The sequence below is a fragment of the Globicephala melas genome, chromosome 2, assembly GCF_963455315.2.
Source record: "Globicephala melas chromosome 2, mGloMel1.2, whole genome shotgun sequence".
NCBI lineage: Eukaryota > Metazoa > Chordata > Mammalia > Artiodactyla > Delphinidae > Globicephala > Globicephala melas.
Genome location: NC_083315.2, coordinates 36645803 through 36661352, shown reverse-complemented (window position 1 = coordinate 36661352; position 15550 = coordinate 36645803). Strand labels below are relative to the sequence as shown.

The 15550-nt window shown below is 42.8% G+C and overlaps 1 protein-coding gene across 3 annotated transcripts in view; it reads right to left on the bottom strand.

Moving 5' to 3' along the window:
* The window catches only part of CRTC3 (CREB regulated transcription coactivator 3), a 104489-nt gene that overhangs the window by 33113 nt on the left and 55826 nt on the right, over window positions 1-15550 (bottom strand). For all 3 annotated transcript variants that reach the window (XR_009562868.2, XR_009562869.2, XM_030878565.3), the window contains exons 3-6: window positions 11565-11684; window positions 3992-4053; window positions 2601-2663; window positions 389-489 (exon numbers count right to left, since the gene is read on the bottom strand). Coding sequence is in view for 1 of the 3 variants with exons in the window: in XM_030878565.3 (XP_030734425.2) it covers window positions 389-489; window positions 2601-2663; window positions 3992-4053; window positions 11565-11684 (346 nt within the window). In the remaining 2 variants the exon portion in view is untranslated. The remainder of the gene's footprint in view (window positions 1-388; window positions 490-2600; window positions 2664-3991; window positions 4054-11564; window positions 11685-15550) is intronic.

The window sequence follows — 15550 nt, the reverse complement described above, 5'->3', positions numbered from 1 at the left end:
AGATTCTGGATGGGAAAAAAGGACTTTCAGAGAACCCAACATAAAACTGGATTGGGAGGACATAAGACTGGAAATAAGGAGACCAGTTAGCAAGTTGTTATGAGTCCCTATAAAAATGATGAGGGCCTGAAAATGGAAGAGTGTGGAGTAGAGGAAGCTGGAGGGTCAAGAGATGCCAAGAAGAGAGAATTTGCAGAGGAAGAGGCAGGAGAGAAGCTCCATTCTTATTTCATCGTGAGCACACACACATCTCCCCTGCCAGGAGTTTTCCCCTGAGGACCACGAATCGGGGAAATGCACTTGCGGTTTAAGCTTTTCTCTCTCCCGGTTCCCATAGGACAGAATGAGAAGGCACAGATGCTGTTAGCATCGGGCCTGCATGTCTTACCCATGTATGAGGCAGGCCAGGCCGACTGGCCCCCTCCTCCATAGGGGTCCTGGGGCTTGGTGCTCAGAGCACTCGTGTGAAGAGCAGAGTCAGAATTGGTCCTAATGGGGGGAGGAGAGAGTCTGGCTGAAAATCCATTTTTCCTTAGTGAAAATGCAATGTTCTTTGCTGAAAATTACCAACAGGAAAGAAGGCAAGAATAACAGATTTGCAATCATCCATAAAATGAGGGGTCTGGACCTACCTGAAGTCCCTTAGATCAGTAACAGCCTCTGAGGATGGCCCATACCCAAAAGACTGTAATTTGTACTTGCATGATCTTTTCCTTTGAAGCTAATGGCATAATGATCTGGTTCAACAAGGCAGACCCTGGATTCACGGCTTCCTCTAAGAAACTTCCCAGTTTTCCTCACAACTCAGAAGATCGCTGTGATCAGTATATTCTCTGTGGCTGCACTAGCTTTTCCCCATCTGAGAATAACTCCTCCTATACGAAGGATCACCGATAGCAGTGACTCTCAAACCCTTCCAGGGAGAATGCAAGGTCAAGACAACTTTCAAAATAACCCTAATGTGTCCTTTGCCCTTTCACTCTCGCTCTCTCATGAGCACAGTAGTTTTCCAGCAGCCTTGTGACCTGTGATGTCACCGCAGGCTGAATGCACAAGCAGAGAATCGAGCTATCTTCAAGAGATTTGTAAAAGGTACAACAATGCCACTCTTCTCAGTAAATTTTTTTTGTTTCAGAAAATATAACTGTGCTTCTTAAAAAAAGATATTTATCGACATGCAATGAGTTTATTATTGTTATTTTATTTCTAAATGCATTTAATAAGTATCTTCTATAAATCTCTCAATTTAATTTCCAATATCAATAGCGAAATACAAACAAATATACTCACACAAACAAACACTGAGGGCCTCAGTGGCTTTTAAGATTGCAAAGGAGTCTTAAGACAAACATTTTGGGAACCGTTGAACTATAGCAAATTTCTAGAATTCTCCCAGACAGCTCCAATTTATATTTAGCTTCGACTCTAAGAGATATTAGTTACTTATCTCATCCAAGGGTCAAACTGTCTGCCATAAAAAGAACTTGTGAGAGACCTGAAATTAATCTAAAATGCTTCTTTGTGGGCTGTTCCAGGGGATGGCCTCCTGTGGCCACCAAGCCATGTGGCTTGACTGTGCACCATGGCTGTGTTGTGTTCAGACAAAGGGAGAGGCGGTTCAGAACCTACATGAAAAACAGGAAGAGTGTGGACTCTGGGATCAGAGAGCCCTGGGTTCAGATTCTAGCTCCTTTACAGATTCAAAAAGACTCAGGAGAATATCAATCAAATGCAGAGAGACAACTGGGAAAATCTGAATACCGACTGGGTATTAAATAATGTTAGAAATTACTGTTAATTTTGTTAAGTGTAATAATGGCATTGTGGTTATGTTTTTTTTAAAAAAGGTTCCTATCAGGCTTATACTGTTAGATATATTTACAGGTGAAATACTTTATCTGGCCGGTGCTGGGATGGGGGTGTGGGGGACGGCGGGGTAGAAATAGAAGCTGAAGGATGGGCACACGGAATTCTTATAACTATTTTCCTTTCCAACTCTTTTTTGTATATGTTAAAATTTTGCACTAATTTTTTTTTTTTTTTAAATCCCAGTTCCATCACATATTAGCTAAGTGGCCTTGGAAAAGTCGTTTATAACCTCTTAGAACAGAAAATACTACTCATTCTTGTAGAATGTTATCAGGATCAAAAAAAATGACCTGTGTAGAACACTTACCACTGGGGTCCAGCTCAAAGTGATCATTTAATAGCTAATGTATATTGAATACTTACGATTCCCAAGTTCCTTATGTATCTTATTTAATCCTCACAACCACCCCTTGATATTGGCACTGTTATCTCCCTTTTCCAGATGAGTAAACTGAGGCATAGGGAAGCTACATAACTTGCTCAAGGTCACAGATTAAGAGAGGCAGACCCTGTTATCCACTCAGACCTCATGTTCTCACACTGCTGCAGTGTCCTGAGCAGACGTTCACGACCTGGTGGGAGATTTGGGTTCCTTTTTTTTTTTTTAAACACTTCATATAAACACAACTGATATAAACGTACTCTGGCAAATGGATGATATATTAGAAAACATCAGGACAATCAAGGCGACTGGCTTAAAGTTTATTTCTACTAGAAAACAAGCCATGTACCTGTTAAGTGCAGATGTTAGCCTGAACCCAGGGTGCTTCTCTTCCTTCCAAGGAGGCTGCTGCCTTTAAAAACCAGAATAACATAAAAAGAAAAAGAAGTTCAATATACGGGAAGCAAAGGAGAACCTCCGGCCTGGGTTTGAGAACTGGCTCCTCTATTAACCCAGCTGCAAGGCTGACCTCTCCAGTTCCTGTGATTTCTGATTTCCATGATTAAAACTATCACAAATCCATGGGAACAGCAGGAGCAAATGAGATAGCTGGGCACATAACAAGGTTTTTTTGTTTTTTTTTAAAAGGTCCAACAAGCACCTTTGAATGCCTTTTGAAATGTTTCAAATCTATGACCAGTTCCTCTCTGGGGATGTGAGGTCTTACTCCAGATGTGTGAAAAACTACCCCTTGTCACATACCCCGAGTGCGTGGAGTGTGTGCATGCGGGTGCCTGGCCGGACTGGAAGCAGAAATGCTGCAACCCCACACAGACTCCCATGAAGAGGAATATAACTGTTACAGTAGCCCAGTTTATGAAACTATGAATTTGACTAATCCTCCCGCTCTGGAAAGCCTAAGACAATTTTTCTTGAATACAAATTTTTAGAATCTCAATTTGGAGGTATCTTTTTATGATTTAAAACAAAATATTGTGCTTATCCTACAACCGTGGATCCCAAGATTCTTAAGCGCTGCTGAAAACCTACTTGAGGTAGGGGCCAGCTGTCATTCATCTTCATATCGATCTTTTCCAGGTCCTGACTACATTATCCACAGGAAGTGCTGCCACTGTTTGCCCCGAGAATGGACGGAGAATAGATCTCAACCGAGAGAGCTAAATTTTCTCAATACATACATTTCAAATGCCTCTTAAATCTGACTAGGTGATCTGAAAATGATACCATGCATCCACCGGATGTAACAATCTTTTCAGTTAATTTTATATTCTGTCACCCTCAGCATTCAAAAACACTCAACTTTTTGGTATATATTCTCTATATACAAAAATACTCAGAGAGACCCTTGGTCAAATCCACTATGCAAATTAGTTTTAGGAGCTTACTAAAGTCTTATGTTTCTTTCAGTAGCTTACCAAGACACGTTATATATTCAAATATAAGAATAAAAAATCAGAGTAGTATGTTGGTAATTGTATTCCAAATGTGTTTCTATTTGGTCTTTAAAATGAAGATCTAGATTGATTTAAATAACTTAATTTTAGACTTTCATATAAGTCTATGATTATACATGGAAAGACTTAAGTTTTATAAGAGAAAACAAGAGCCTGTGCTTTAGATTAGAAATTTCTAAAACAACATTCAAGGTGGATACAATAAAGCGAAACCATCCAAAAATAGCACATGCCCCCCCTATCTTTGAAAATAAGGCTTGCTTACCTTGGCCAACTCTCATCCAGGGGCTGCGAGGCGTAATTAGCTCCAAATGTACTACCATCAAAGTAGAATTTTCAATAAAGGAAAAATATAATGAATGGAAAGTTGAAGCAGAACTAAGAGGCTGGAATCGTGGGGAGTTCAACAACTTTTTTGGTTCTTATCTTTATCTCTACACCCGACATCTCTTCCTCCATGCTTTGTCTTATCAACTTCCTCTGGAAAAATCTATTCTATCTTCTAACCAGTGCCATCTCTGCATGATTCACATGGGGTGTTTCTTTTTTTTTTTTTTCTGCCTGCCCAACATCTTTTACTTTCAAGAACTGCTTCCACCCCGATCCGAAACCTGGTAAGGCTGTCATTCTGTGTGGGCCTGCCTGCCCCACAAAATGTACACAGACCCAATATTTCCAGTCAAGGTAACTTATCCCCCTGTGACTGGTTCAGGGATGGGCTCATATACAAACAAGGGGGAAAAGGAGTGCCCCCAGCTGACGTGGTGAGCCCGAGGACCACATGGACCTGGGTTTCCCTCCCTGGAAGTCAATTCAGAGGTAGCCCCTCACAGATGCTGAATCTCGATGCTATTGTACAAACCCCTGGATCTAGCCCCTTGGGCTTCTAGTGACATAAGCCAATAAATTTCCTTTTTTCCAAGTTGAGGGTTTCTGTTTCTTATAACTAAAAGAGAGCGGCATTAGGTTTGTGGAGAAATGTGAACTTCCTTGGGTTGTCAGGGGCCCCGTTTTATAATTTCTGTATTCTTCACTGGGTCTAGCCTGCCTTAGAACATATTCCAGGTGAAATGGAAATACGGAAAAACAAATGTGATGCTACACTATACATGCTGAGCACAGTAGAGCCATTTTGGTTAATTTAGTTAATTATACATATAGAATAGCCTTCTTAAAACGTTTTAAATCATATTATTCTCCTGCTAAAAAATCTTCAATGATTCTGTATAAAGGAAGCCAGGGCTTCTGAGCTAGGGCTCAGAAGGAAATGGGAACCAACGGAGAAGGACCCTATCCTACAGGCAGAATCTGGCATTAGTAAAACATGGGCGCTAATGAACTCTTCATGAAATATTTCCTTTGCCAGAAGCATTAAGATCACAAGGTTCACTTCCTGTGTATTAGTTTTGTCATGTCTAGTTACCTTCTTTCTTAATCTGAATCTTAGTCAAGGCAATAAAACAGAGCTATTTTCAAAAGAGAGCAGACATTTCTTCAACACCAAATATTAGGCTTAATGTATGCAAAGTACAGATGAGAACAGACTGCAGAAGGAGACAGAAGAGGAAAAGGTGATAAAGAAATAAGAAGGCCCTCTGAGAGGAAGCACAGCAGTATCTCAGTTGGCAGAGCCATTAGGGAGAAGGCATTGAGCCTTTCTCTTTCCTGCAGAGTTTGATGAATCTCTGTCCAGAAAAGATAAATTTCAGAAGCAGAAGTTTACCACTTCCCTCAGGACACTGTCACCCTTAAAGTCCTTAAGTCCACTTATCTGGAACCTGTAATACAAATTAGAATGCAGTGGTGTAATAGCAGTGCAATGATCAAACATCGATTATTTCAATGTTGAGGTGTAAGTCAGCATTTTAGCCTTTCTGATGTGTATTAACAACATGGAAATGTAGTAAATTCCTGAAATTTTAATATGAGTAGGCTGAGGCTTCAAAAGTTAAAAGATGTGACCTCTGAGCTCTCCCAGTTCTCACCATTCACATCTCACTTAATGGATATTCGAAAACCCAACAATTGTTGGCACCAAGAGAACCACTAATGTTAGTAACCACTAATGTCAATAGCTTACAGCTAAATTCAACAGAAGAAAACCTACAAAAGGTTTATTTGTTCTTCTGAAGATTTCAGAAAATTTTGTTCAGGTGGCTTTAATTACTCTACAACACTAATATGTCCTAAAGAACATCCTAAAGACAGAAAAAATACCCTTATTTGCAAACTTGAATTTACCATTTAATTCAACAAACATTTCTAGAGTGCTTGCTAGCTGCCAGCAAACAAACAGAACAGCAGCAGAGGTGACAGGGTTTTTAACAAGCCAGATCAGCTCCTCACCCAGCACTACATTAGTTAAGCCTAAGTCAAAAAACAGTCTCACAGGGACTTCCCTGGCGGTCCAGTGGTTGAGACTTTGCCTTCTGGCACAGGGGGTGCAGGTTCGATCCCTGGTTGGGGAGCCGGGATCCCACATGCCTCCCGGCCAAGGAGCCAAGGCATGGAATGGAGGCAGTATTGTAGCAAATTCCATGAAGACTTTATAAATGGTCAACATTAAAAAAAAAAATCCAAAAACAAACAATCCCACATTATAATGGGCCTTTTTATTTATCCCCCTGTGCACTCCTCTTCTGGCTCCTCCTCTTCTGCCTTCAACCCTGATGGTCCAGAGTTTCTGTGACCTCACAGCCTCTCAGCCCACATCTGCTTACAGGATGGGGAGGGGGGTCTCCGTATCATGCGTGCCATGTAGAGTGGGAGCAGGGCGAGAGGCTGGGGACTCCGGGCACAGCCACTTTGGGAAGAGTGTCCTGCCTTCCATGCTCACCTTGGTTGGTCCCACCCATGCCTCTGGCTCCATCCATCATCCACAGTCCAGTAACTCATAAATCCATACCTCCAGCTCCCAACAGTTCTCATGAACTTCAGGCTCAAATTTCCAACTGCCTACTCAGCTTCTCCACCAAAAGTACCTCAAATTCTACCTAAAACCCCACTCATCATCTTGCCTCTCGCCTGCTCGTCTTGCTAGGAGTCCATCGTATGTAATGGAGGGTGCCATCCACCCAGGTGCTCCAGGTGGAAATGCCAGTCATCCCGGGCTGCTCTCTCTCCCCAAGTCCCTGCAGTTCTGTAGCGGAGAATCCTTCCCCTCGTGCTCCTGCCTCAGTCCATCGACAAGGGGGCTCCTGCTCCTTCTCAGCTCGGGGAGGGTCAGAGGGAAAGTTCTCACGCACTCTTTCCCAAAGGAAGGGGAGTAGCCCTTCTGCTGATATGACAGGACACCTGCTGGCCCATTTCCCCATGGGTGGGGTCACTGAGCCTCAGAAGCTCCAAACAAGTCCGACCCTGTCTCTTTCTTGTGCTGCCTGCTCGTGGCTGGTGAGCACAGCCGGGTTCTTCTTTTGGCTTCCTGTTCCCATGAGGTAAGGGCACCCGGGGCAGGGCTCAGGAACTGCCTTCTTGAGCAGCCTAGGGGCGACCATGTTCTCTCCTGCCCTCTGCAACTCCGTGCTCCTCCAGGCGCAGAGTTTGTGGGGCAGGTTCATGATGGTCCACGCAGCTGGTGGGGTAAGTGAACTCCAGGTCTGGTGGGTTAATAGAACCCACCCACCAAGACAAGTGCCAGGGTCAGATTCAACATATAAAACTGACCACAATTTGGTTCCTTCCTAATTTCTCAACCATGTCTTCACCATCGCTCAACTTCCTCTTGTCCTTTTACCTCCAACTATGTCCTGCCAGAATACATCTAAAAGTCAAACATGAAGGGAGGTACATGAGTGAGATCTTTTTTGAGTCCCTGTGTGTATGAAAATGTCCTCCTGTTTACCTCAGCATGCGAGTGACAAATAGGCGGCATGTGGGATTTTGAAGTCTGACTATTTTCCCCTTAAAACTCTAAAAACTAGCATTTCCTTATCCTCCAAGATGGAAATCCTTAATGGGTGGTAGGTAAAAACTGGATTTTGTGATCAACTAAGTTTTGGAAACCCTGGATTAAAGACAAGAAGTTTCTTAACTGCCAGGCTTCTCAGACCCCTAATATAAACTTCAAGAAGCTACAGAGAAGCTGTAGCTTCACTTCTTGAAGTGAAGCTTCAAGAAGATACAGAGAACCCGACATTTCTCAAATATAATAGGCCGTGCATTTCAAAGAAACAGTGGTCTATAAACTGACATCCTAAAATTTTCATCTCATTGTATGAAAAGAATCAAAGCAAGGCCTATTCCAAAGAGGAAAGCCATTCCTAACTTTGGCAGGTCTTAAGGCATCTCTTCGTGACTGTTCACCCTAGTTTTCTGGACACAATATACTCTCAAACCTTGTTGGGAATGTAAATCAGAAAATTTCTAAACATTTGTTTTTCTTTCTTCCTAAAAACACATCTCTTTTAGAGGAAGGCGTTTCTTATGATTCTTCAGTGTGTCCCCCTTTTCTTCAATGTATTATCCACAGGTCTGAGATAATATTATATTTGCTGTAAATTTATGTTAATAGCTCAGAAATTCAACAGGATGGTGTTTGGGATACATGTTTGCTGCCTTTGAGGAGTGAGAAGGGCTGCTGAAGACATGAGCAGCTGCAGGAAGGTAGGAGAGCCTCTCCTCCGAGTTCTCAGGCCCAGGCCCCCAGCTGGGGACCAGGCAGCGCCTCTCTGCTGCCCTGAGTACAGTCCTGGGCCAGATCTCAGGTGGGCAGTGCCCTGGTCTCTGCTTCTGGCGGCCGCCATGCCAACAGCAGAGCCCAGAGCCCACTGTGCCAGCCTTCCCTGCTACGGTGGCCGCCCACTGCCCACCGCGGGAGGAATGCCCTTGTGCCAGATCTCCGCTGCTTGTGGTGCCCACACTGTTAACAATGTTCATTTGAGATCATAGGACTGAACCCTTCTCTAAGTCACTGTGCGCGTTCTAAAATAACACCCAAGCCAAGAAACAGCTGGAAGAAGAAAATTCTGAATACATTTCTTCTCTTTGTTCTAGCAAAGATTCAAACCGGTGTTAATACTTCCGAATAATAAAACTTCATTAAGGAAGTAATAGATCGGTGAGAAAGGCAACCATTTTAAGCAAATTATTGCAAAATCAAATGAATGCAGGCCAGGAAAGGAAAGATGGAATTGCAGCCCTCTTCCCCATCTTCTCCTGAATATATTCATATCTTCGACATAAAATCATCCCACTTTTATATTTTACTAGGAGCTCAAGGTCCCTTGATTCTTCAAGAGACTCTCTGTTTATTCATGGGCAGGCCTACGCTAAAGAACTCTTTTGAGTCAGCAGATGTCAGTCCCAGGACCCCCGTTAGGTGCTTCAGAGAGACATCTCATGGTCGGTGAATCAGACTTGCACTGTCTGATGAACAACTTTAATTCATCTGTATATTTATTTGGTTCTTGCTTCTCCTGCCCTTAGGAGTTGATCTGCTTTGCTGCTGCTCTCATGAATTGACCCGTATACACAGTCAAGTTCTAACCTATGACTTATTACCTGAAAAGAGATAGAGTCACCTGAACAGACAGTGAAGTCTTCCCTCCGGCACTTTGCACAAGCTGTTCGCTCCATCTGAAACATCTCCTCCCGGCTGTCTTCCTCCCTGCATATCACAACCACCTGAAGTTATTTTCCTTTAATAATTTCTTCTTTTTTTTTTTTTCTCCTGTTTGTTGTCTGTCATCTCCCACAGGACTGTAAACTCAAGAAGGCAGGGACAAGTCTGTCTCATACACCTCTGAGTCCCCAGTGCTTAGAACAGTACCTTGTACAGAGAAGGGGCTCTGTGAATACCTGTTAAATAAATAAACATGCTATCCCCTCACTTGTTACCTATCCTTCAGACTGGTGCAGGCTGTGCTACTCTGAGCTTGCACAGCCCCTAAGCTGCATCACCTGCAGCTCACCACACTGTGCTGACACCGTTCGCTTGGCCAGCTGCCTCTCCCACTGAACTACAAGCAACTTGAGGGCAGGGACTACGTTATGTTTCCCATGATACCTATAGTGTCTAAATGGTGCCTAACACTAACTGTTAAGTGAATGAACATTTTTCTCCGTTGCTTTTCTTCAATCTCCTCCTCTTCTAGACAGTCCTCTAGTTTAAAAAGCTGTGAGTATATGCATATATTTAGACTATACTTGCTGCAAAAAGGATTTGAAATAGCTATAAATATATCTATATGTATTATAATATTCAGAGAGAACACCTACAAGGGAAAGAGGGAATTGAGAAATTAGAAAAAGATACAATGTTAGTTACATCAAGAAACACTCTTTTACTTGAAAATTCCAAGCAATTTAGACAATGGTTCCAGGTACTACTCCACCCGCACACATGTGAATTAGCTGAAGTACTGCCTGAATTCTCCTTTCCTTTTGCATTCTATGTAAAAGTTACTACACATTCCAGAAAGGAATTTGAGGGGTATTGGTGGTTAAATGGTAGAATTCTCGCCTCCCAGAAAGAAATTGGAAAAATTAGTTATCAACTTCATTTTCCCAGATAATGGTCACATGATACACAAAATTAGAAGTCAAGGTATCTCAGTGGACCAAATGTGGTGTGTCCCTGGGGGTGGAAGAGAGGAGAAGTAAACATTCATTGGGGTCATTACCCTCGCCTCACATTGACAGAAAACTGCAAGAAGCCCAAGGGCAAGAGAAGCAGTGGTTTCCTCTGTGCGACCCCACCCCCCACCCCCGCCCCCACCCTCCCCCCCCCGCAACTCCTCCCAGGGGGTCTCTCTTCAGTGTGGTCCTGGGGACCACTGAGTGCTGTAGCGAGGGAGGGGCTCAGGCTGGGGGGTCAGCTTGACCTGGGCTGAATCTGGGCCCCTCCAACCTCAGCAGTGGAATTTTGGGCAAGTTACTCTGACACTCAGTTTCCTCATTGGAAAATGGGGGTTAAAAAAAGTAAACTGCTCAGTAAGTATTGAGGACTAAATGACATATGAACTGCCCAGCACAGTGTCTGGCATGGGTAGGTGCTCAGTAAACATAAGCGTCCTCCCCCCACTTCCTGGTTTCTAGGCTGGTGAAGCGAACTCTACCATCACTGCCAGGAATCCAGCTCTGCAGTAAGACTTACCCCGCCTTTCTCGTCTTCCTCCACCCCTGCGGGTGAGAAGAGTGAAGTGAGAACTCAGGCCCTCCTCCCACAAAATCCAGCTCAGGTCTGTTTCCAAAAGCCCTGAGCACAATGCTGGACCCCGAGCAGCACACCCCACTCTGGCCTCAAAAATAAAATTGTCAGATGAATTCACAATCTCCTTTTTTTCTTCCTACTTAATAGCATAGGATTTGGTGTGAGTGAATATCACTACGTAAGATTTTCCTAAATACCAGCTTTATATTTTAGTTGTCATCTATTGAGTTTGAAACTCCATAAATAGAAAATCATATAAAATTTCTTCTGTAAGTTCTAGCAGCAGGTCAGTGGGTCAACAGAAATAAAAACAAATCACCTATCTGTCTGTTTGTTTTGGCTGGACAGATTAAATCTATCTAACCTGATTCAAAGTCACGTTTAATTTTGACTGCTGATTTCTGAAGAAAATGCTGAGAAGGCCTTGCAGTGGGGCTGAATTACATGTTGTTTATGTTCAGTTACTTCATTAAACTGAACTTTATTGACACTTTCATAAAGTAAACATCTACAATGATCCTTCCAATTTTTACCTGCGGAGATGTTTCTGGTTTCCAACTCACTTATTTTTCTTGCCTCTGTTCATCAGATAAAATGAAGATTTTGAGGCCAAAGGGGAATGACAGGGAAGATACATCCTGAAAACCTTTCAAAACTTGTCCTCTCCTCAGACAATGAAAAAGGATATTTGTCGTCCTGGCTTGTCCCCAGACCGTCGGTGGAGGGGGTGGAAGCGGGTCCGGGACGGCCTCTCCACCAGCCCATGGTGGCGGGTTCCGCGCACGCTGTCAGCTGGGTGGAACGCCGGCTGTGGAGAGAAGGGAGAGAGTTGGCCTGTGACCGTGACATTGCCACTCACCCTCAAGAACACCAACTGATCACAACAACAGATGACAAGGCTGACTTTATAATTTTACTGGTGTCTATGACTGTGCCTTGAGTCAAGGTAAATAAAATGCAGCACATGGAGCTGTTTCTACATCATTACAGAATAATTTAAAATAGTCTTTAGTGTGTGAAGATGAAAGCTGAAAGAATGATATATTAAAAGTTGTCACAATTTGGAGACTATGGACTCATACATCAAATCCCAGGAATTAGGAGATAAGCATGAAATATAAAAGAGGTATACTTAAGACAGAAGCGAACTGAGTACCTACAGCGTGCAGTGTTCAGAAACATAGATGTGGCATCCAGAAATAAAATGGGATACCTCCTGGGGACTGGGGACTACTTGCTCTATACGGTGTCTTTTTATATTTTTGATTGACTCGACAATGTTTAAAAATTCAGGTTTGGGGCTTCTAGTGAAAAATCTGAACATCTTGGCCACACTGGTCCCAAATTCCCACTTGGCAATGGGGACTGAAATTGAGAGTAGCTGACTTCTTATGTTAGACATCTGAGTTTGTGACCCCTGAGTCAAGGCGAGAAAAAAGAATACTACCTGAATACAAGTGGGAAACACACAACTCATTATCAACTCATTTATACCCCAAATGGTACAAATGAAAATACAAACAGATTCAAGATAAATCCATGGTCAATAAATACAAAATCTTTTATTAATGGAGGCTTGGGTGACATTCTTAACATTTTTGAGTTTGGCATGATAAAAGGCAACCTTTTTTTTTTTTTAACATCTTTGTTGGAGTATAATTGCTTTACAGTGCTGTGTTAGTTTCTGCTGTATTACAAAGTGAATCAGCTATATGCATACGTATATCCCCATATCCCCTTCCTCTTGTGTCTCCCTCCCATCCTCTTTATCTCATCCCTCTAGGTGGTCACAAGCAAAAACCAAATCCTAGGCTGGACCATTCTACCTCACATAATGGGGCAATGTGTATACAATATTATGCCAGAGATGTTTGTGAAATACATGAAAACAGATTTTCTTTTATGTAAACTGAATCATATGTCAAATACCTAGCTTACTATGAAAGGAATCCTCTGACGGAGTATGTCTTTCTGGGGGAGCTTCTTTTAGTTAAGAATTGGTCGCTAATTTTTCTTTGTTATAAACACACAGATTTTCTTATATCGGATTTGGGAATGACTCCTATTTCTCCCGAGTGGACTGATAAAATGTCTGGACTAGTTTAGTTGAACAGTTCTGTCAGCAAAGGGTCCCAGGTCCCAGCCTGTCTCAGTTCTCTAGTTTTACAATCCAAATCTATTAACTCCTAAAATAAAGAGATCTTACTGAGGAACAACCTCTGGTACTGGAAGAAAAACATCCATTGTGATAGGTAAGATGGATGTTGATCTCAGACAAGACAGCACACTAATCTAGGGAGTGATAAGTTGAAACACCTTTGTTAATCAAGAGGATGAATACCCAAGGCACACTTTATCAGGACCTGCTTACACAGCAGACATAATTTTTAAGAGACAGATTACTTTGTTCCAGGATAAAAGAAAAGGGAGGACTCTCTGGTAATAAAATCACACGAATGTTAACTGTACTTGAAAATAACATTTTCCTCTAGGAGTCGTAGAGCACAACTACTGCCAGACTGAGCTCCCAGAGGCCAGCCTACAGAAGGGGCACCGAGGGTCTTTAGAAGGGGATCCAAGGGGACTTCCCCGGCGGTGCAGTGGTTAAGACTCTGTGCTTCCACTGCAGGGTAACTGAGATCCCGCATGCCGCACGGCGTGGCCAAAATAATAAAATTAAAAATAAAGGGGGGGGATCCAAAAAGCAGAAAGCTCTTGGAATGTCTTCTGAACTTCCTACTACACATATATTTTCTATTTACACTTGCCTGTTTTGCCTTAACCCCTGCTGGCCCAGATCCTCTATTATTACTTGGACTCAGTGTGTGTGTGTGTGGAGGGGGAAATCTCTGGCCACATTTGAAATTTTCTTCTCTTCCTCACCGTGGCACAAGTTCAACTCTGCCCCTGTAGTAGCTGATCTTCTTCCACACTATATTTGACTTTAGCCCTCTCAACTCACAGGGTCTTGCCCATCAAATGAACTAGAGCAGTTCAGCCCAGGAAGCTGGAACTGGAGGAGGTTTCACAGTGAAGGAGTCTGTTAAACACTATGGTGTTTGGCAGTTGGCCTAAGTCTCTGGATCCCAGAAAGCTAGGGACAAACAGACACACAGTTCTCCTGTTCCCACCAACTTCCAATCTCGTCCTTGATAAGAGCTAAAATTCTGTTATTTAAAAATGTATTTCTTAAGCTAACTTTAATACAAAAAAGAAATAAAACCCTACCACCCTGAAGGTCAAGTACTTCATTTTTTCTGTTCCTTTTCAAGTTTTATCCATAGTTTTTACATGGTGGTACCCATAGCACATTTACTTTTGTGATCTATTTTCCGTACTTAACATTTTGTAAACAATCTTCCATATATTATGTAATCCTTACAGTTATTAATTCAATAAGCATACAGTATTTCATTTCCAACATTCATAAGGCCAAAACTCCATTATACAGTTCAAAGAACTTGTGGTTTGGAATCAAAGAAAACAGTCTCAGTCCAGAATCTTCCACTTACTAACAAGTTACTTCGTTTGTCTTCCTTATCTGTAAAGTGGAAATGATCATCTGATAACTTCCTCACAGGCTTGTTGAGAAAACGAAATTAGATTATGTGTGTGAAAGCTGCTTGATCCCAAGGAAACTGGGTGTTACAGACTGAACTGTGTCCCCCAGAATTTGTGCATTAAAGCCCTAATCCCCAATGTGACTGTATTTGGAGATGGGGTCTTTAAGGAAGTAATTAAGGTTAAATGAGGTCATAAGGTAGGATCTAATCCATAGGACTGGTGTCTTCTTCTTCTTTTTTTTTTTTTTTAGGACTGGTGTCCTTTTAAGAAGAGGAAGAGACACCAGGAGGACACGCACACAGATGAAAGGCCATGTGAGGACAAAGCAAGAAGGCAGCCATCTGCAAGCCAGGAAGAGAGTCCTCAATAGAAACCAAACTACCAACACCTTGATTTTGAACTTTGCAGCCTCCAGAACTATGAAAAAATAAATTTCTGTTGTTTAAGCCACCCAGTCTGTGGTATTCTATTAGGGAAGGTCAAGCAGGCCAATACACTGGGCATCAGAAGGAGGATGGATATCCAGGTGGTGGGACACTGGAGAGCATCTTGTGAAAGGTGAGGCCACCCTGCAGAGCCCTTCTGTGGACAGCAGGAGTGACATCATCGTTAGGGGCATCCTCCAGCATTCTGAGCCTCCCACACCCATCTGCTGCCCATGCCATGTCACCTCTGAAAGCTGCAATCTGGGATGAATGCCTAAAAAGAATGTTGGCAGGGCCTTGTGACTTGCTTTAATCAATGGATCATGAGCACACGTGATATACATTTTGTCCAAACAGAAACTCTCACACCCTTCCTTCTGCCATGAGAATGCCATGTCCCAAAGAGCGGATGCTGCTTCAACCTCAGTTGCAGAAGGGGAAGATACAGGGAGGAGAGCACAGCAGGGAATATGAGTGAAAAACAAAGGTTTGCTGAAAGTTTTTGAATTGGTTGGTACTGTAGCAAAGCTGACGGATGTGGCAGTGATGGCAGAGAGACTGCAGTGAGATGGAGAGTCCTGCTTTTCACGAAGAGCAACGAGGGAAGTGTAAAGTCAAAAGAGCCTGCAAATTGGTGCCTACATGTTTTAAGGAGGGCCTCAGGCTCAGGTTCTGACAAGCACCA